Source organism: Chlamydotis macqueenii, chromosome 1 (assembly GCF_036417535.1).
Source record: "Chlamydotis macqueenii isolate bChlMac1 chromosome 1, bChlMac1.mat, whole genome shotgun sequence".
In the NCBI taxonomy this organism is placed as follows: Eukaryota; Metazoa; Chordata; class Aves; order Otidiformes; family Otididae; genus Chlamydotis; species Chlamydotis macqueenii.
Window position 1 is genome coordinate 137723611 of NC_141556.1, and position 21828 is coordinate 137745438.

The 21828-nt window shown below is 38.6% G+C and overlaps 1 protein-coding gene across 6 annotated transcripts in view; it reads right to left on the reverse strand.

Annotated features, from left to right (window-relative positions):
* TBL1X (transducin beta like 1 X-linked) overlaps positions 1-21828 on the reverse strand; it is a 195104-nt gene that overhangs the window by 51276 nt on the left and 122000 nt on the right. For all 6 annotated transcript variants that reach the window (XM_086768224.1, XM_086768182.1, XM_086768189.1 and 3 more), the window contains one exon: positions 4945-5052. In XM_086768224.1, coding sequence (XP_086624350.1) covers positions 4945-5002 — 58 coding nt within the window. In that variant the 5' untranslated portion in view covers positions 5003-5052. The remainder of the gene's footprint in view (positions 1-4944; positions 5053-21828) is intronic.

Here is a 21828-nt window from a genome sequence, read left to right on the forward strand (position 1 = left end):
AAAACTGTAAATGGCATTTGAAAAATTGTGATTTAGTACTATTCCAACCACTAGAATCTAGCTGGACAACATCACAATGATGACATCTCAGAAGCTTCAGAATATCCGTATTTTGGATTATCTCATAATTTCCAAAAGCAGAATAAGATGTCCTGGATATGATTAACAGGAAAGGCCCACGTTTGCACATGCCTAACTCTACAGAGGATTTTGTGATTCACAGAAATGCTTCATGCTCTATGTGCCCTTGAGGCTATGCTTAAAACCTGAGAGAAAATCTTATCTTTTCGGGAAATAAAGAAAATTTGTCAACCATGAACCAAACAGACCAACATGCTGCTGTCATCCTGAATCTACAGATGGAAAACAACCATGTTATTAGCTGACTTAATTTGTATGGTTGAGAAGAAAACAAATGACAATTCTAAAGTATAATGGTAAATTGTCCCAGGTCAGCAGCTAAAAATTTCATTGACATCTTTTTAGCAAAAGCATCCAGCTCGTATTTTTATTGCCTTGGACATGGTACGGATTGTACACTGAGGAACAGTTCATCAAGTGTATGTCATAAAACATGGAAAAATTCAAACGGAACAGTAAAAGTATGAGTGCAAATGGAAACTGTTAGAAACCTTAACTCTACCAAGTCCCTGCCAGACACCCACTGCAACAAATGCCCTACTCAAGAGCACTATCTGCCGCAGAGAGCTGAGCTGATTTTCAGATGAGGATTCTATACTGCAGCGTGCATCTAAGTGCTAGAAAAGGAACACAATTTAATTGATCGATGCATCAAAAATACCAAATTTGAAAAAGGTTTAATAACAGAATTGACATGTTGGGCTGGGTAGGCAAGGTAATTTATTGCAGCATTTGGACCTATGATAGGATTTGTCACTCACAACAGATGGCAGCACGTTTTAGATTAAAAGGTGAGAGAGTTGATTTCCCTTGGTTTTGCCATTCCCTCCTCCCCTTTTCAATTTTCCTTGGAATCCTTATTACTCCCATCACGTTGTACTGCTCTGACCTTCATTCTAAAAGACAAATAATTATCTATTTCTCTTTTGGACAGACACAGAAGAACAGGAAAACTCTATATTCTGCATTCTATACGGTTTTGTAGAAACACAGCTCTTCATTCTGAAGAAAACCAACAGAGGGGCTATGTCAACAATGAAGATGGCTGCTAGCAAAAATATGCTTCTCAGGAGTCTGAAGAGATGCAAAGCTGTATCAACACAATTTGGATGCCAGAACTATGACTTCTTTGGTAAAGTTTGTTCTCTTTTGTCAATGCACCTGCTTTGTTGGTATAACTATGGCCACCACTATTTTGTGTGCTCCTGGCTCCACAGTGGTAGTACACTCATAGCGTAGACATAACCTAAGCCTGATTTTAGTAACTGAGGCCAACATTTTCACTTAAAGGTAGTCTTCAAATAAAGACATCTACAAATAAAAATAACCTGACTTTTAAAAGTTTGACTCCTGAGATGAAAAAAGTATTAGAAGTATTCAGCACTTTTAAGAACTGGGCGACTTTAAATTGTGCCCCAAAAAGCTCATATTAAAAAAAGGAGCAAACTGAACATTACAAGGCTTGGCTTTTGGGTAGAAAGCAACAATCTTAAACTGAAATTAAACACTTGATTTCTTTACATCTCAAGAAGGGGGGCATTCAAAGTCCTCCAGCGGAAGGGACAATACCTAGCCACCTCAGTGGTGCAATTCCTATGGCATCAACCCATAGAGCCTAAATGGAAATCATGCCTGACAGCTTTGTTTTTCTGGGCATAGATAAGCCCTGAGACAATCACCTATGTGAAGAGGCAATTATTTACTTACTTATTTTAACACAGCTAAGCAATTAGAGCCTTAACTTGTCCAAGTCCTATCTTGTACTGGAGGGATTTGACTGCACTCCCTCTGGACCAGGTATCTTCTTCAGCAGCAGGCAACTCAAAGCAGTCTCCCTGGCTCTATTTTTTTTCTGTTAAACCACATGATCAGTCAGTATAGCTCATCAAGTACCACAACTTACCATTTCATTCCATCTGTAAGTGTACTCAAGAATCATTTTACATTTCCTTCCACGTACCTGATAAAGCTATTGAGCAGTACTACGCCAAGAAGAGATTCCTGTGAGTTCCCACTAGAATCAACCTTTGAGATGAGCATTTCCCAACTCTAATAACTTTTCAAGACGTTTCTGTTGGCCCATTTTTAATCCATTTGCTAACCCTGGATTACATTGTTTTTACACACTTATTTAATTTTGTTTTTAACCACAGTGTCAACAAGACTAAATAAATGTCATAGTCTAAGTGTATTATTGTCAGCACAGCTATCTCTGTCAAGTTCATTTGTGATCTTGGAAAAAGCACTATCAAGTTTGTTTGACAAGATCTATTATCCATAAAAACCTGCTGGCTGGCAGTAGGCATGATGTCATCTCTTTGTTTTTTTTTGTTGGAAATATTAGTTTCAACCTGCTTGACCTTCAGTTACCTAGATCATCTTGTTTAGCCTTTAAAAAAAAATTCTGGCACAACACTTGCTTTTTCCAGTTCAATGGAACTCCCCTTGGTACGCCAAGATTTGTTAAAAAGCAACAATAATGGTTTAGACAGTTCAACTCTATTAATACTCTCCTGTGCAAGTCTTCTACTCTGACAGAGAATTAAGGAGGAACTATAATTATTGAATTTTACTTCTAACTTCAATTTTAGAAGAGCCGAACTTCTACTAGAAGGACCTGCTAGCATTTTCATAATGAAGTGTAAAGTATCTTTGTAAAGTATCATCAGCATCTTTGCTATCAAATTGCTTTCAAATAATTTTTCAAATAATTGCTTTCAAATAATTGCTTTCAAATAATCTCAAGTGCTTCTGTGCCTTGCAGTCGCAAAATACTTGAAATATTATAGGGACAGTTTGCTTTTATATTGTTGCTCTGCCATATGTACTTCCTTTTGTCGTTTATCTCTTTCTCCCACTATTTGCCTACATTTTATGGGAAAGCTTGGAAGTTTTACAAGCTAAGATGAAAGGACAGATAAGTGGAAAAAAAAATGGAACTTTCGTACAATCTTGTAAGCAACCTTTATGGCTGTGTTTGATACCATTTTTAGAAGATTTCGGTTCAGCTAATGTTAAGAAACAATCAATGTAAAAACCTTGGTTTTGGCAAACTCCTTAAACTGTAGGGGTTTGAACTTAAACTGTATCTAAACACCAGCCCTCTAAATTTGGCATCTCTTATTTCTGAAGCTATTGATTAAACATCTTTCATCTGCTATCACATCTTACGGCATTTATACTAGCAGGTGGAAAGGCAAGATGCTGTATAACAATTTCTGTCTTATTACCCTACTTTATCTGAAAATACAGATATAAAATTTTAGTTGGAAAAAACAATGAGTATGAAAGAAGATTCAAACTAAACATAACAAGCTTTTTAAATAGGTTAGTGGATTCATCATTGGTTATAGCCCTTACTTGCTGAATTGAGTTACTAGTAAACTGTCACGAGTATCTATTAAATCAACATCTAGCATCTAGATTTTCAGCATCTAAATTTCAATATGCTCAGTTTGAATCATATTTGAATATTTCTTCAAATAGTTTACCTCAATTTCTACTCTCTTACATGGGTAAAATACAACAGAACAATGGAAATAAAATATTATTTTTTATAACCTCTGTTATTAGAGAGAAGAATACAATGTGAGAAAACAGCTACTAACACAGATCGCAAACTGGACTTTCAAAGAACTGTTTTAAAAGACCAAATCCTGAAAAAGTATTATAAATCTTCGTCTCAATTTCAGTGAAGATTCCTTGCCTAGGCATTTGGTTTCCTGGGATTGAAATAGTCTTGGAAGTACAAGAAACAAATCAAAATAACGCAGATAATGAATGCTAGTTATAAAGACCAACAGAAGCAGGCTAATCCAGTATCTTCTACTTGCTGAGATTGTGGTCCTTTGTCCAAGACATGTCTGAAGTCTGGAGGGCTTATTCTAAAACTGGCTTCAAGTCTTCTTATAGGAAGACATATATTTTTCACAGATTTTGTTTTGTTTTATTTTGTTTCAGCATATGAAACATCAAATAGTTTGTCAATTCTACTTTGACCAACCCAAAACACAGGGCCAGTACCAAGTAAACTGGGATCCTGGCTGTAAATCCTTTATCAATGTTTCTCACCTCCTCTATCATCTCTGCACTAACAGAACATTTTCCACTAGTGAACAGAACTTCTACTTCTTGCAGAGTGGAATTAAGACTACGAAAACAAAAAAGACCCTAAATTTAAGTTTCCATTTCAAGGAGGTTTTTTTAAGGAAAGGTGAAGCTTTCCTTCTGAAAGGAGAAGCCCTGTAAAGACATTATTTTCTAATATGAAAACAGACAGAGGTGGAAATGATACTAAGAGAGAGTCACACTGAAACTTGCGCAGCTCAGTTTACATACGTAATTACTCTAATAAAATTCTAAAACATCAGACTCACACACTCAAATTTCCATTTACAGCCACTATAAAACCAATTTAGACAATCCCTCTTTATTTAATAAGTATCTGACAGAACTATTTCAAGAAGCAAAGAAAAAAGTTACAAAATCCATGTGCTTTGTGCCTATGCTGCCAAAAATGACTTTGGCTGAGATAACTCTACAGAAACATTTGTTAACATCATGTTATTTATTTCCTTGTTTTGCCTAACTGTAATGTTTACTTTGTACCTGCGTATGTTTGCACTTTTATTATGTTCAAGACAGTGACTCAAAGAAACGTGGGTTTGTGCAAGAAATACTTAATCTGAGTTTATCAGTCTAAAACACTGATGCAATGCAACAATCCGAAAGCCGCACCATCCAAAAAGCCATTTTTCCCATTTCATCTATGATCTGAAGTTGTGAGGAAAACAGGAAATTTACCTGATTCCTGGAGATAGCGATACACCAAGAAATTCACTTCGTCACTGGTTATGCTCATCTTAGCCCAACCTCAATATGATGAGGTTTACGAGAAGTGTGATCCACGCTCTGTTCAAAAGGAAAGAAAAGAACAGGTTTTGTTTTATCTTGATTTATTATGGAATTAGTTCTCAAAATAGAGGTAGGAAGGTTGAGGTATTGTTGAGGTATTGTTGAGGTATTTAAAGATCTCATACAGTTATTAGAGCTGTTAGATCCCAATGTGAGGCACCCATTATATATTGTGAATCAAGTACTCAAGCTGTACTGTACCTTTTATTATAATTAAAGAACAGTATTTAACATGTATGAGAGAGTCAGAAGGAGTATATAAATACTGGAAGCCTTTGCAAATGTCAACTCTTTTACTTCTGTGGCTTTACTCAGGTTCTTCGGACACTCCTTTTTACTTTGTGAGCATTTTGTTTTCAGAACTGCTGCCAATTATATTCACGTATAACACATCAAATTGTAACCTTTTTGCGGCCTCAAATTTGTAATCTAGTTTTCTGTCCAGTAGCTCATCCACTGAAAAGACAGAGTCTTTCCTTACAAACCCCTGTGATGCAGAGAACTTAAAGTTCCCATAAAATAGAACAAATCTAGATTTAAGATGAGATTTCAAATTTTATTGGGTACGAGGGGGAGAGAGAAAGAGAAAAAAGAGAGAGAACATCACATATCTTGTGCCAACAAATAATACAAATATGCTGGCATTATAGAAAGTTATAACGTTGTAATGTCTCTGCTGATTAATGGTGAACAAGAATTAAACTTCAACTATTCACTTAAGTAATCATAACCTTCAGGATGACAGTTTTACATTACTATTTTGGGCATATACTCTGATAATAAAAACACTGAGTTTTAGGTGATAAATTTGTTTTGAACATTTTCCATTAACTCTTGATGATTCATTTCTGTTTGGGAATCTGACTTAAGTAATTTGGTTTGAAAAGCCCTAAGTACTTTTCAGACAAAAACTTTGCAGCTTTGTCAGTCGCACCATACCTATAACTAATCATGTCAAGATTTGGACACTGAAGCACACGCTACGCTTTTGTGGCGTATTACAAATGAAAGACCGTAGGCGTGTGCCGTTTGTTTCAATTTCCCGTATGTCTCTTCTTGGCAAGCAGAAAGGTCTTTGTTCATCGAAAACCTCTTCAGTAATTCCTGTTGCCTAAAGTAGCACCTGCTACTGCAGGCAAAGCTGATCGACTACAAGTTTCCCCTGCTGATGATTTAAACCAGCAGGTCACTCATGACTGTAACAGATGTCTCTGCATATTTATGTAAATGGAGGTTTTTCGAATCCTGGTAAGCCTTTTATTCTCCTGGGCTGCTATATTTCGTCAATGGCTTGGATGCTGGTTTCCCACAAGAAACCATAGCTTGCTAATTTGGGAGGCATGTTCCTCAAGTCTTCCAGTCTTTATTATTACAGTTTGCACTTCACGGAGAAGAAGAAGAAACAAAATACTGAAAATCATGCAGCCTTGGTGGAGAAAATTTCATCCACTTTGGAAAGGATGATCACTTTCTGCTAACATTCTGGATGAGGACATCAGCTGTATCCAACATCCAGTCGTGTCACACATGTCACGTATTGCCCTGGGAAGTCATTTGGTTTCTTTTCTCCTCAATCCCTCGTCTGTAAAATGGGCTCAAATTTCTTAGCCACGGGATCAGGAGACTGGAATCACTGGTAGCTGTAAGGGCTTTAGTTACCAAGGTTGACAACTGCAGGCAGTGAAAGCATCACTTTCAGTGTAGCTTTATACATGCTTCTTCCAGATAAACAGACTTGGTTCTGAATAATTAATAAATCCCCGTGCCCCTTTTTGCATAATTATCACCATACAATGAAGAACAAGACAGACTTTCATGGCAACAGTTAAGGCCATTTTCATCCCTGTCTGAGTACTTAAAATACGTCCATATCGCTGCTATGGCCATGATAACAATAAATCAAGAAACTTTGATAGCTGTGCGTTTTAAAAAAAACGCCCAACATAACACTTCAAAAAGCATTTTAAAAATAGCAGTTTCAGTATTTAGTGGTAGGAAAGTTGGTAAAGATGAAACCTCTTACAAAAATTCAGTTTCAGCAATGACGTACTTTGTGGTAAAATGAACTTTATTAAAAAAAAAAATCAAGAAACTACAAATGTCATTTCTGGATGCATCCTGCTAATTTAAGACAATAACATTTATTTCTCACAGAGGGTTGCTTTGGGAAAGGGAAGAGAAAGGAGGAGTGTCAGTTTTCATTTGTTTTTCTAAAGAAGACTTTTCTTAAATGAATTAAAACCAGAGAAAATCAGCCTGACTGCAAAATAAATAGTCTGACAGCCCCAGAAAAACCTTCACAGCAGCTACCTTTGTATCAAGCACATCGAGTGGCTGGATTTACAATGCATTTTCCCTGAAGTCAGTCAACAGGAATTACTTTGACATATGTGTCGGATCATATCTATATACACATTGTTATCGTGCCATAAATAACCAGATGATCCCCAGTCATACATTTAAGGTTTCTTCCCTCCCACAGACGCCTGTGCAGCAATCAGATACACAACTGTAAAGCTTTTACCCTTCCAAAACGATACACAGATCTTGGCTTTGATCCAGAGAAATCTATTCATTAGAAATTTGGCTGAGCTATGAAAAGACCATACTCGATTTCATTAATGCTCTTTTTGATTTTTTTCCTTCTCTGCAGATAAACAACCCAAATAAAAGAGGCTACAGAAGACATTGTGGGGAGGAGAGGAACGTACTTATCTTTTGTGTATCTCCAAGTCTGATTCATAAGGAACAAACAACTAGCCTGCCCCTCAATTCATTTTTTTTAAATGTAGAAATGTGAACTTCTGTAGAAAATTACAGAAACCTTTAGTTATCATTATGATAGATTTATTTCTGATAATTGATGGTCTCCTTTTGATACTGGAGATCAGTATTACCTACATTAATAGTTTTTTACAAAAAAAAAAAAAGTACAGCTTATAAGCAATACTGTCGTGCCTTTGGAGACATTTAACATTTAAACCAGCAATAACATCTTAATTCTTCACAATGTCAAGAGGATTTACCAAAAGCATTCAAACCTGTGTTTGAGCTTTCTTTACTTGCAGCACTTTTTCCTGTACCCAGTTACATCTAACAGAAAGCTCTATTTACTTCAACCTCGCCTTAAGAATTTGGGCTGTGATCCTGCAGATATTTGAGAATGTCCAAACATGTGAGCTGAGCCCCCTAAGACTTCCCAGAGTATAATGGATCCTAAACATTCAACTCTCTCCTGGTGGATGGGTTGTCAAAGATCATGCAAAATTAAATTTAACACTTATTTTAAATAAACACTCAACTCTCATTTCTGCTGAGAGACAGGTTTGCAGAAATGCTTCCCATACAGAGGTAAAAAGCCGGGTTATTAGCTCAGATACACTACCGCTGTGTTTCTAGGGCTGCTTGGCTTTTGCTGAACTAAGTCGTTCAGCTGGAGTTGAGCTGGCACTCCGGGCAACCAGGGCAGCTTATTTCCTGGAGTACATCACCGGACCCGATTTGGCTCTGTGCACCGACATACCACTGTTCTCAAATTAAACCTTCCTGAAGCACTGGGAATCTTGCTGAGGGGCCACGCGAGTAGCTCTGGAGAAGGCAGCCTCGCATATAGTTATGGTTCAGCACAGCATTAGTCAGGTCAACCAAGAATAGTTTAGTTACATTCCATCCCCTTACTCAAGGACTGCTCTTCCTTATTCCAGCATATTTTAGTACTGTTGCCATAAATAAGGGAGATCTGGCTGAAGAATCAAGAGAAAATAACTTTTTCAACTTTGAAATAGCATCTAAAGACACAACTCCTCTGCCTCTCTTCTAAACCATGCTCACAGGGTCCTCCAGGGCCATGTCCTGCCCTCCGGGCTAACCCCAGGCAGGGGACGGCTGAGGCTATTTCAGGAAAGGACTTGACATTTGGTACTTGAAGTAGCAAATGGGTCTGAGAGCTACCAGTCCAATCTTCCCTCAGAAAGGCGGAAACAGGCCAGACGTTTAGGGAAAACACCTAAACAAAAACCTAAACCTGAAACCTAAATAGAAAGCCAGGCACTTCCCATTTCTGCATCCAGCTCTGCTGACAGAAATTCATCAGACGGCCAGTCTGGCCCTCCTTCTCTTACCCCCTGAAGGAATCTGCAAGCTCCAGTCTGCTTTAACTGAGTGCTGAGCAGTCGTCTGCTTCTTGGGAGGATTTTTTTGGGATCATTATTGCTAAACAAGCACTCTCCCCTCAACATCTGCCCCCCTTGCCAAACCCACAACTTTTAATTTATCTCCTGGAGAGGTTGCACTATTCACCTACTTATTTGACGAGACTAGGCCAAAAAGTCTTTTCCCATCCAAAGTTTTAATGACAAGATTGTCATTAAAATGATAGGGGGCAAAGAGAAATTGTATATTTGTTTTGGGGGGAAAAAAAGACAAAAAATGAAAACATTCCAGAAAGTTCAAATATTTAGTGTTATCACACTGATGCCCTGCCACATGGAAACAGAGTTTATGTACTTGCAATCCTATTTTCTCATCCAAGATGGCTCCATGCATCAAGCTCAATCTCTCAGGACCCACAACAGTCTCCCCAGCTCAGAGAAGGGTATGTGAACACAAGCACTAAAATAGTCTCTAGGAAGGCACTGTGACAGCATAGCCAAATCAATGTGTTACTGTTTTGCATATTCTCTGTAGTTGAACGAAAAACAACGTTTCCCAAAGCCAGAAGGCACTTCTCACAGAACGAGTCACTTCAGTCCATCTCAGTTATTTTCTGTTGAAAAACTCTTTTCATTAGAAACTTTCAATGAACCCTACATTTCTGTATTTGTAGGCTATGTCTTACCACAGTGCCAGAACAGAGTCAGCAGCCCATGGCTCTTCCCCAAAGGCTAACGAGCTATGCTTGGCCCACACCATCACATTCTTCAGTATTGGCTTCTATCGCAGTTGTCTCTTCTTGAGGAGGAACTCCAGTACGCTTCTTTCCCAAAATGTCAGAACTGAACTTCTGGGGAGGAAAAGAGCACACTTGGCCCCGTCTCCCCTTCCAGTCTCTCCTCCCATTTCATGAAGCTATAGAGCAAAAGATCTCTTTTTTACAAGCATCCTGACAAGGGAATAAGACCATTGCATTCCTGCTGATTACAAACTACAGAGTGTGCAGGATGATTCTTTCCAAACTCCACCTATGCCAGTCACCAAAATAACAGTTAGACTCGTTCAAAAGGCAGCTTTGGCATGCACAACTTCCAGACTTCTCCTCGTAAGGCTTGAACTTAACATCTTGCTTTTAAAAAACTAAATCTAAAATACAAACAATTGCCTGGTCTAGAGATCATGCACTTAAGAAAGCAGAAAAAGATGTGCTCACAGTAAGACCTGCACCATATCTCATAGAATCACAGAATCATAGAACAGTTTGGGTTAGAAGGGACCTTTAAAGGTCATCTAGTCCAACCCCTCTGCAAGGAGTAGGGACATCTTTGACTAGATCAGGTTGCTTAGAGCCCCGTCCAACCTAGCCTTGAATGTTTCCAGGGATGCGGCATCCACCATCTCTCTGGGCAACTTGTTCCAGTGTTTCACCACCCCCAGTGTAAAAAAAACCTTCCTGATGTCTAGTCTGAATCTACCTTCTTCCATTTTAAAACCATTACCCCTCATCCTTTCACAACAGGTCTTGCTGAAGAGTCTCTCCTCATCTTTCCTGTAGGCCCCCATTAGGTACTGGAAGACTGCTATAAGGTCTCCCAGGCCTTTCTTAAGGATACTTAATACTTAACTCTCCTCATTCTCTAAATGATCACCATAGTCCATTTGAACTATTCAATGACAAAAATGAGGCAACTGAAACCTCTCTCAGAGCTACTGTCCTAGGCTCTCTACAGATGCTCACAGTTGTCTTTGGATCACTTAATACTATTAATATTTGAGGCTTTGTTCACAAACTCAGTAACAAACATGTTGTTTTGGGGAAACGGAAGCTGAGATTCTGCAGAACAGGGTAATCTCCTTTGAGAATTGCGCGGTAAGTATGCACTGTCTCACTTAGAGCTCTGTCACCGATATTTATAGCAGCTTAATAAGGACAGGAACCTCAAAGAGAAAAGGCAATAGGCTTGTCAAAAAAAACCTGTATTACTTCTTTTGGTCTTGTTTTTGTTTTTAAGTCTATTTATTTACACTGACCTTCTGCTGATTTTAAAAGGGCCACACTAAAACAAAACAAAGCCAGGGAGCCCCAGCTCATCCTCATTCTCAGTGCAGGGCCTGCAAGACCACACCCTGACAAAAAGTAACAACGGCATCTGTATCTGAGAGCTTCAGGAAAAATGGCATGGATATAAAAAAGGTCTAGTTTGGATCCTGACACGTTAGAGCATCTCATATAATTAATTACTGAATTCAACCGTGTCTGCAATCAAAATCTGTGCCAATTGAAGAAAGAGAAGGTACAAGTAATGACAACTACAGACATGTGGCAGTGATCAATGAACTTGCAATTCTGTCTTGAAGAATCAAATGCTGTGTGGGCAAATTTGACAAAACCGGGGTTTTCATTTAAATAAAATAAAAACTTCGTTCAAGAAGAAGGTCAGTTTACTATGCAACATCTATAAAGATGTGTTTTTGAACAGATGAATTCCTCTTTTTTAAAAGCACAACTGTACCTACTGTATTTCTTTTTAAAAATCTGCAATAAATTATTAAAATGATTGTCCTATCCTGGAAAAGATGTTATCAAAATAATACATCATCCAGTAAAATATCAAAACTTTTTTAAAAACCACCATGAGCCCTAATACAAAAATATTAATAAAAATAGCTTGGCCAATTAAACAGTTTGGTGGACATAATTGCTGAAACTTTTATTTCAGCATGAATATTACTTTTCTTTAAATTATAAATTATGTTTCAAACTGAAAAGCCATTTGGAACCAAATTCACATTTATTCATTAAAAAAAAAGGCAACAAGAGATATTCCAGCAATTTCTAAATGCTATTCAAACATTTTTCAATTAGTCAACAACTTCCAACATAGAATAACTAATTGTCAACAAAAGAACACCTTTCATCATCAAATTCCCAGCAAACTCTACTTCCTCTATCAAAACAAGCAGAACTGTGCATCAGCTCTTTCATACTTATAACCTCTCAGTCTGATCAGGTTATTTGCCAGTTTTCAGCTCGTTTACTTAATTACATCAGCCTCCAGCATTTCAGTTCTAAGAGTTCAAGTGGATCTTTTCCAGCTCCCTTTGCTGCAGAGTGAAATGGGTTTTCCTGGATTGATCTTTACTTTTTGGCACTTTGCTAAGGGAAAAAAAGCAAACAAACCCAATCGCTCTTAATTAGCGCAATTGTGTTATTCCTCTTTTATAGCTTAGTTCTAAGAAGAGGTATCTTCTATTAATTTTTCTTTTTTTTTAAATTTAATAAACAAAAATAATGTTTACACTAGTTCATTGTATAGAAAGCTCTGGGAAGTCAAAAATAAGACTGATGGGAGAGTAAAGGTTGATGGTAGTTCTAGAGCTTGCAAATGAAATGAAATGAACTGTTTTAAAATAAAAAAAAAGGAAGGAATTACAGAGGCTTGAGAAATCAAAACACATGATTGGATTTAGTCTGAGAATCAAGATATCTGATCACTTGGAACAACTGAAGTCAATTGGGAATGCTGCCACTAAACATAATCAGCATTTTCTTCCTTACATGAGCACAAAATGGCAATTAGGACAAACTGAGGGACAATAGCATGTGCCCACCCATTTCAAACCAATTAGGCCAAAACCGGATCATCTGATTGTGCAGTTACTTGTCTGCGCGTGCGTGCATTTCCATGCACATAATCCAAGAAGAAATGTGTTTTAAGTCTTACAAGTAGTGCTACATGCTCAAAAACTTAAGGAAGATTGCAACTTTAAAAAGATGGTACAATTGCTCTATCAACATTTGTGTCCTGGTTTCGGAGGGGTGGAGTTATTTTCCTCTCAGTAGCTGGTGTGTTTTGGATTTCATATGTGAAGAATGTTGATAAACACCCTGATGTTATGATGCTCATGAGACCAAAGACACTGTCCGGCTTTCCAGGTCTTGCTAGTGCAGGTGCAGGAAGCTGGAAGTGATACAGCCAGAATACTTGACCCAAACTGGCCAAAGAGTATTCCCTGCCATAAACATCATGCTCAGTATATCAGTGGGGGTTGCCCGAGGAGGGAGGCATCACTCTCTCTACCTTGCTGGCTCCCTCTCACTCATTTGCTTGCTGCTTGGTTTCGTTTCCAGGATCGTTGCTTGGGATGGGCTGTATCAGTCATTGGCACATCGGGTGGTGAGAAATCGTGCATTGTTCACTTTGTGTATTTTGGTATCCCTTTATTTTGTTATTATTGTAATTTTCCTTTGCTGTTCTCAACCCATGAGTTTTCCTTTCTTCCCAATTCTCTCCCCCATCCCACAGGGGAAGGGGATGGTGAGCAAGAAACTGTGTGGTGACTGGGGCTAAAACAAGACAATTTGCTTTTCTTGAATTTTGGCAAGAGGAACAGTGTATTAACACTACTTCAAATTTAACTTTTCACTTAATTTACCTGCATTTTTACTAAAACTTTAAGGAAACCAAAAGGAGCAAGCATTAACATTTACATTTTTCACCCATGCTTCACATTCACGGAGTACTGAGGTGAAAGGAATATGATGGGGTGAGTTCCTACCAGAACTGGTTGTACTTGTTTAATTTTCTTTCTGTGACCGGAGACATGAGTAAAACAACACAGCTGAATGTTTAGAATGAACATCTCCCCAAATATTTAGAATAAAGCACAGTTTCTTTTTCAGCTGTTGACAATTTCTCTGACACCTGACAATAAAGATCCACTAAAATGTCAACATCAACTGTCTGAGTCCCAAGCTGGCCTTCAGAACAGACGTAGACAGACACCCAACTGTAATGAAACAGGCCAAGGTCCAGTACATAAAACATTTGCATTTGTGGTGACACCATGGCTTTCAGAAACCTCCAAGAAGGCCCCAAGCCACCCACTGCATGGGCAGCAGGGGTTAGCGGGCATGATGCCCATTTCAAATGAGGCAATGCCACAGCGAGGAACACAAGGACAAGTGAGAGACAGTCTGAAGGCCTTGCCCGAAAGACAGAAGATCTGAATACGGCTTCTTCGATTATTTCTGATTTTTATCCTGCAACTTTGCTGTTTAAAAAGGTGCCAACTCTGGTAGCAGGGGCCGAAATCCTGATTTTTCCCAACACATATTAGTGCTTTAACTAGGCTGCGGAACTGGGTTGTGTCTTGCCTGCGCACCTTATTTTTGAAGACCGAGATGAGGATAAAACATCCATATGTGGCTTCTACCACGTTCCTTACATAAACTACTTCCTATACCACCCTGAGGATGAACCCTAATTTTAAAAAACACACCACTGTCACCTTACTGGTTGTAATGCTATTAGTGCCAGCCACACTGGGAAGTATCTCGACTACCCAATACGCTACGGTCCAGCATGTTGCGTAAACACTGCAAGACCAAAGATGTGACGTGCAGTAAGCATAAAGCGGTTTGAGATCTTTTTACACCCATAATCTTCTATTTTGTTCCTTTGTCCAAGAGGCGTGGAGTGCAGGAAATGCTCTCCAGGCAAAGGGCAGCAACACAAACACAGCAGGGACGCTGTGCAGAAGGGCCTGCTTGTCCACATACCTGCAGGTTTGTGTGTTAATCCTTTTCTCCAACAAGGCTCAGATATTCAGTAAAATTTGTGTTTCAATTCCATGTATGTTTGAATTTCATGCTATTTTAGTATCTTTTAGGCCAGCTTGACACAGGTGCAGTTAGAGAAAGACTAAATGTGAAAGCCATTCTGGTTCTGTCTCATGGCAACACCTACAACTTGTGTGACAAAACCAACCCTTGGATGTAGCAAAGCTCTACATATAAGATGACATAAAACAGGAGCAGTCTGCGCTGGGCTAAAAAAAAACCTACATTTTTTTTAAGCCATGCAGGCTTGCCCCATGTGGCTGCAGGGCCCTAGAAGCTGGACAGGAGAAGCACCAGCATTGCTCATCACATGTGGGAAGAGGCCAAGCACATCCCTGACCCCTCACAAGTTGAGGCCATGTGGCTGCTCAGTGAGCGAGAGCCACGCTGAGGATCTGCAAAGGTCTAGAGACCAGTTGGGAGCCGCAGCAGCCCGGCTATTTCACGTCTGGATGGCCTCAGGCAAAGGGAATGTGCAGCAAAAGCAATGTGCAATGACGTCATTAAGGGGGTGAGTTTTTATTAGTTTCTGCTAATAAGCTGAGCAGATGTTACTGGGAACAATTTGATGTTACTTTTTCCGTCATTTATAACTTTATTTTTAATTTTTTCCTCAGACCAAGAAAAGGCAGTAGATCTACCACATATTTCAACCTTAACTTGTTTTCCCTGTAGTATTGTTAAAAGTGGATCTGAGGATTTTCTTTATTTTTATTATTATTATTAGTATTGTACAAAGGGAAAAAGTATTTTTCCCATTTGCCTATAATTCCAAAATAGCTGACAGGATTATACTCTGAGTTAAAGAAGAAAAAATACTTCTCAGACTCACAACATGGAAAATTTCACCCTTCAAAACAAGTATTTTGTAAATTTTAGAATATATGAAAAGAAAGAACTATAATGGAAACTATTTCAAACTTTTATTATGGCAGATCCTATTATAAACTATTTATAAAGATATTAACTACAGCTATAAATACTTAATGTTTTCTCTTGAATAATCATAAGAGAACGTCAATGTTAAATGCTGTAAGGACAAAGATCATATAGGAGAGCGCAAAAGAACAACAGAAAAATAAATACACAAATTCAGGATATTTCATGGCTGTATATTCCTACCGCCAACATTTAGCTCTTACTGGAAATCTTTTGACCTCTTTTTTTTTTATTTTAATACACAAACGTCATTAGGTTTACTCCTGGCTTATACCAGTTTGAGCTCTGAAGAAGGGTCACTAAATGTCTCCATTTTTATGGAAGGCATAATACTACTTTCCTTGTTGGAAGGTAGAAGGGGAAGGAAGAAGGATGGAGAGACATAATTTGCCTCCAAAGGATGGCTGCAGAAACTTCTAAGCAACCACTGAAATAAAAGCTTGTTTCTAAGTTACTTTTCTGCACTCATATTGCTAAACATTTCATAAAGAAACTTCCCATAAAAATCAATACAAAGAATTAAGACTGAGAAGTCTTCGTCTTAGGAAAACCACCTCAAGCGCCAACTTCACATATTGTTTTTTCTTTATTTCTTTTTACTTTTTTCCTCTGTTCGCTCTATATCCAGACTGCACATAGCAAAGAAAAATTCACGCACAGCATATCCAGTAGTATAATCCCAGTTGTACAACACTATCACATGTACTATCTGCCTTTTCGTCCACCCTCCTTCCTTTGCATGCCATAATTGGCCTTCAGGGGTGAGGCAGGCTCTCTGTCATTTTAGGTTTTCCCAACATACTGTCTTACTGGTAAGACCAGCGCAATACTTTGTGCTTCTTCTCTTCAGCTGGAGGGCATGTGCCCATTTTTACCAACACATCACCAGCCACGTATGGAGGTACCAAATGCACAAAGGTTTTCTCCCCTCACAATCTTCTATTAATTTTTTGTACGTTTCAAGATGGTATTTTGCTGTTTCCTCCAGTCTAGGGATATCAGAAGACTTAAGCAGCAGTACTTTGTAAGGTTTCTGTATTCAGACAGTATTTTAAGAGTGACTTGCCAGTCCTCACTAGGTATTTATTTTTCCATTTGTAGATGGGTAAAGAATGTACAACACAGACAGATAAAGCACCACATTTCTGGTGACAGCAACATGAAGTTCTACAGAGCTCCAGTATAAATAGCAAGTCTATAGAGTAAAAGGCAACACTTTTTAACCTAGTTTTTTTAAAAGCTAAACAGCCTAGAAATTGATGAACTCAAAAATCCTTGGGGAGTCAGAGACAGACATGACATAATGCATTTTTCATAAAAAACTTTCAGTTGAGTACTGCTCAGGAAGGATTTTAATATATTATGACACAGTTATTAGTTAGCACAGATTAAATAAAGAAGCACTACCTTGCTTTAAAAAATCAACATACAGAGAATTGAATTTTGAGTGCCTGACGGCTTGAGGGTCAGAGGCTGAAAGGGACCTTGGGAAGTTGCTAGTCCAACTCCCTGCCTGAAAGAGGGTCAGCTCTGGAGTCAGACCAGGCTGCTCAGGGCTTGGACCAGTTGGGGCCTGAAACCCTCCAAACCCTCCACAGCCTCTTGGGGAGACCTGCTCCACTGCCTCACTCTCCATGGGAACATATAGGAAAATGTTTCTCCTTACCACAGCCTGAACCTGTTGCAACTTGTACCTCTTGTCTCTCACTCTCCTGCCCTACACCGCTGTGAGGAGCTTGGCTCTGGCTCCACGATGATCCTTTGTAGGTGCTGGGGGGCTGTCAAGCAGCCCTAAAGCCATTCCTTCTTCTCCAGGCTGTCCCAGCTTGCCCAGATGGTCTTCATGGGGAAGTGCTCCAGCCCCACCGCCTTTAGGATCCTCCCCAAGCTCCCTCCAGTTTGTCCTTGTCTCTCCTGTGTCAGGTCCCAAAAGTGGATGCGGTATCGAGATGTGGTCTGGGGAGTGCCACACAGAGGGGGACAAGCCCTTCCCTTAATTGACTGGCTATGCTCACACTCACACAGCCTAGATTATTTGTTTCTTTTAGTTCACACAAAGAGAGATTATGCTACTGTCATAAAGACGCAAAACCTCCATACAGCTTTACAATGAACATTAGTTTTGGACTTAATTGAAAGGAAGTCTTTTTTTTTTTTTCCAAATTGGAATAGTCTCATTGTCTGCTTTACTACTTTTATTCGGAAACAGAATTTTTATTTGGAAAAGACATACAGGAAGGTAGGTGGGGTAACACTCCATACTGTCGTGCCTACTGGATCTTCTAAGGATACTGTAACCAAGCAAGTATTTCAGTCACCCAGCTCCTGGAACATAATTCTCAAAGGCTAGTTAGCTATGAATTTCCCTTTACAAGGAATGGGGAAAGTTATGTGCCCATTTCAAAGATTTATGCGTTTTCCTGTAGCTGTGGATTAGACACTTGTCTGAGATTGGGATTCATTGTTTCAAATTTCCCCTCGAAGTCTAGGCTCCAATTTATATCTTTGGCTCTAGAGAACCGACTCAGTATTTTTATTTGAAAAAAAAAAAAAATTAGGAGAAAGGTGGCAGCGGAAGTGGTATAAGAGATTTAAGAGACTGAAGATTAAAGTATTCACTTAAGAATTAGTAGGTTCAAACTTGCTTTTCCAGCTCCCAGGAGAGCACACTTCACACCTGGTTACAGGTTGATGAAACGAAAACTCTGTGAAGCAAAGAATGCGAGACTCACGAGCCAGAAGGATGGGGGAGAGAGATCTGGGACCCATCTTAATGATCCCTTGCTTACTGTAGCTACCTTGCAGCTGAATCGTTAACCATATATGGTTCAATTTTTTCAGCATCAATGAAAAATACACACAGTAAGTATGAGCATTTGTGTACTGTTTACTCAAAGATGAACTTTCATTAATCTTTTCACTCTTCACCACTATTTTTTACATATGTTTTACATTTCCTTATTACGAGAAGATAATTTTGGTCTCTTTATTTCTACAGAAACTCAAGAGTCTTTGTAGTATTATGCAAGGAGCAGACATCAACACCTATATTTAAGTATGACACATTATAAGCTTATATTATCACGTATAATTTGACTCCATTTTAACTATTTGGACTGTAAAGCTCTATGGTGAGTATTTGCCTCAGGCAAATTTTTTTTCTGGAAGGCATAAGCAAAAATAGTTCAGTCATTTTAGAATGAAGATGGGGAAAACCCAGTTTGGCTGATATTTATACAGCTGTTTCAATGAGAATCTCTAGTGCTTCCACGCTCCGGAGCGGGGACTTGACATTTGGCAGAGAGGTTGCTCTCATGGCAAAGTGCCTTTTCCATGACAGTGAAAATCCACACAAATTTGACTAAAATAAAACCTCCTGAAAATACTGTTTGTATATGCTCTGCATAGGTTTATTAGAGGCCTGTAAACTGAACTATCAAAACATTCCTTGCCTTAAGTTTACTTCATAACTCAGGCGACAGGAGCTCAGTCTTTTTACACAAGGGAAAGCAGATGCATGCTGAGGCAGAAGAAACAGTGAGGGATGGGACAGGGACTGGGCATCGTGTCTGCAGGCTGATGGACCACTCACTTGGTTTTACTTATGCAAGCAATTCCTCTCGCTCCACGTAGAGAGAATGCTCTTTCTTCTCCACAAGTATTTCAGAGGAAAAATAATTATAGCCAAAATGCAATACTGATTTTGAAATCTCTCTGCTGTCCTTCATATTGGTATGAAGTATGTGATTCTTGTGGTTCTTATAACCGCTTTTCTAAATAAACAGTCTGTTGGAGCAACTTATTTTAAAATCGGGGCAACTGGTTTATCTACAGTGAAATGCAAAACTTCAATTCAAATTTTTCTAAGGATCCTTTTTGATTACTTTTATTAAAATTCTGTGCTCATAGAAAGTCATTTAAAACCAAGTTACTAGAACCAAGGTTTGAACTGCAGGGCTTAAATTCAGTGGACTGGTGGCAAATTGCATGGTGAGAGAGCCGACGGGTAGGACCACATATGTGTATCTGGGGGTGTGGAAGAAAAGCTTCAATGAAAGAGCAGAGACGTACGCACAGTGATGAAGGAGGAGGCTGACAAGTTGTGGAAAGGAGCCTAGTGAGAGCTGTGATGGGCGAGAGTCCCAGCTGAAGTAAGGCTCCATTCCGAGAGCAAAGAAATGGTTTCCTATTTAATTCCTGCTGTTTAATTTCACCTTCTAATGGTATTTAGGAAACACCGTTTACTTTGATTACAGGTGAAGCTATAAAACAGAAATGTTGCACAACTGCTTCTGCCTCAAGTCTGTATTCCAAATATTTCACAACTCCTGAAACACCCACACCACATTCCTCCACTGAAACCACTCAATGGTGCTCAGAAAACAGGGGAAAAAAAACCTTAATTTCCCCCTCCCTCCAAAATTAAACATGAAAAAAAAAACTTGTATTCAGTAAGTGGAACAAATGGGTTTCAAACTAACAGCGTACTGCCTGCAACTATTCCTCTAACATAAGATGATACTGGCATCATTTCAAGAAATCATCCATATTCTTTAGGAATAAGCAGGACACTCACTCACATCACTTTCAGAAGTAAGGGATAACACACAGAAGAATGGAAAACTATATTATAAGTAAATGTTACCAAGGCAGGATCTGAAATATGACTAATCTCTGCATTCTGATACAAGATTGAACTACTTGCATGAAGAAAGAATACAGTCTTGCACACAGAATACTCTTGCACCTCTGGAAAAATACGAAAAAATTTCCTCAAGGTACTAAGTATATATCCCCTAAGTAGTTCTTCCACATTTGAAAGTGTATCATTCCTCTTTATATAATATAAAAAAACACACAGGAGACAAAGAGCTGCAAGTCTATCTCTAATCTTATGTTAATTCAGAAATTAAACTCCTTCAAAAGTCTACATTCCCCAGCTGTTCCTGTTTCCCATACACCAGCTTAAATTTTGGCTGAATCTGGGGTAAGCTGACTGGCTGACCAACTCAAGTGGGAATGGTAGGGAACAGTCTACAGGCAAAATCTGTTGCTGCAGGCACTGAGGACATGATGGTGTAGACCTGTTCAACCTCCGATCTCAACCCAAGTTCGGCCATAAGTGTGAAAGATATCACAGATGTAGTTAGTTTTTACTCGATTAATGTGGCACATCAGACTTTCTTACCTGTACACAACACAGTTCTGGTAGATAATACAAATAAGAGACAGAGCAAGCCATTGGAGGACTCACAAACTATTTAACAGAATAGCATTCAGGTCCTTCACACTAATACTTTCTCTTCGATATAAAATGGCAGTTTTGAAGTCACAGATGTATTGCAATAATTAGACGCTCAGTGTTAAACAAATCAGAGCAGGGAGGTGGTTTACAACTATTCACTTAACAGCATCTCTTAGGCTTCCTGACAGCATCTAAAATAGTGCCTGGACTGCCTGACGTGCTTGGAGAATCTCAACAGCTTTATCTAGCATCTCCATTAACAATACAAACTGGGAGACAGTCTTGTCAGAGGTTACAGTGCTCAGGTTAAGGATTTCAACAGAAGTAATTCAGTTATGATACCTCATTAAAACTGTACTAAAAAACTGCTAGTATGTCACCTGTGACACAGAAATGCTTGTCAGAAAACCAGTCATTAATATCTCTATTTTTTTTCTCCTGCATGGAAAAGCTGCAATTGAGTTTCACTGTCTATGGCTATTTCTGTTGGTTTACAACCATTCTTTCTAGATTGGGCTTTTTTTTTTTTAAAAAAAAAAAAAAAAAGGTTACCTAGATTTAAGTTGTATGTCCTGCACTCCTGTAGTTCAATTAAAGAATTTCTGTCTTGCTTTATAAACCATCTTCACACGAAATCATAACATAAACTATCTGCAAGATGGCTGAATAAAGCTGACTGGCATGTGGCAGAATGTAGTAACTTGTATGATAAATTTGATAAAACTTAATTTAAAGACTTAAAAAAAAACCCCCAACTTTTAAAAGTTTAAAAGGTTTTTTTTTTTAAAAAAAAAATCTTTAAATGTGAGTTAAG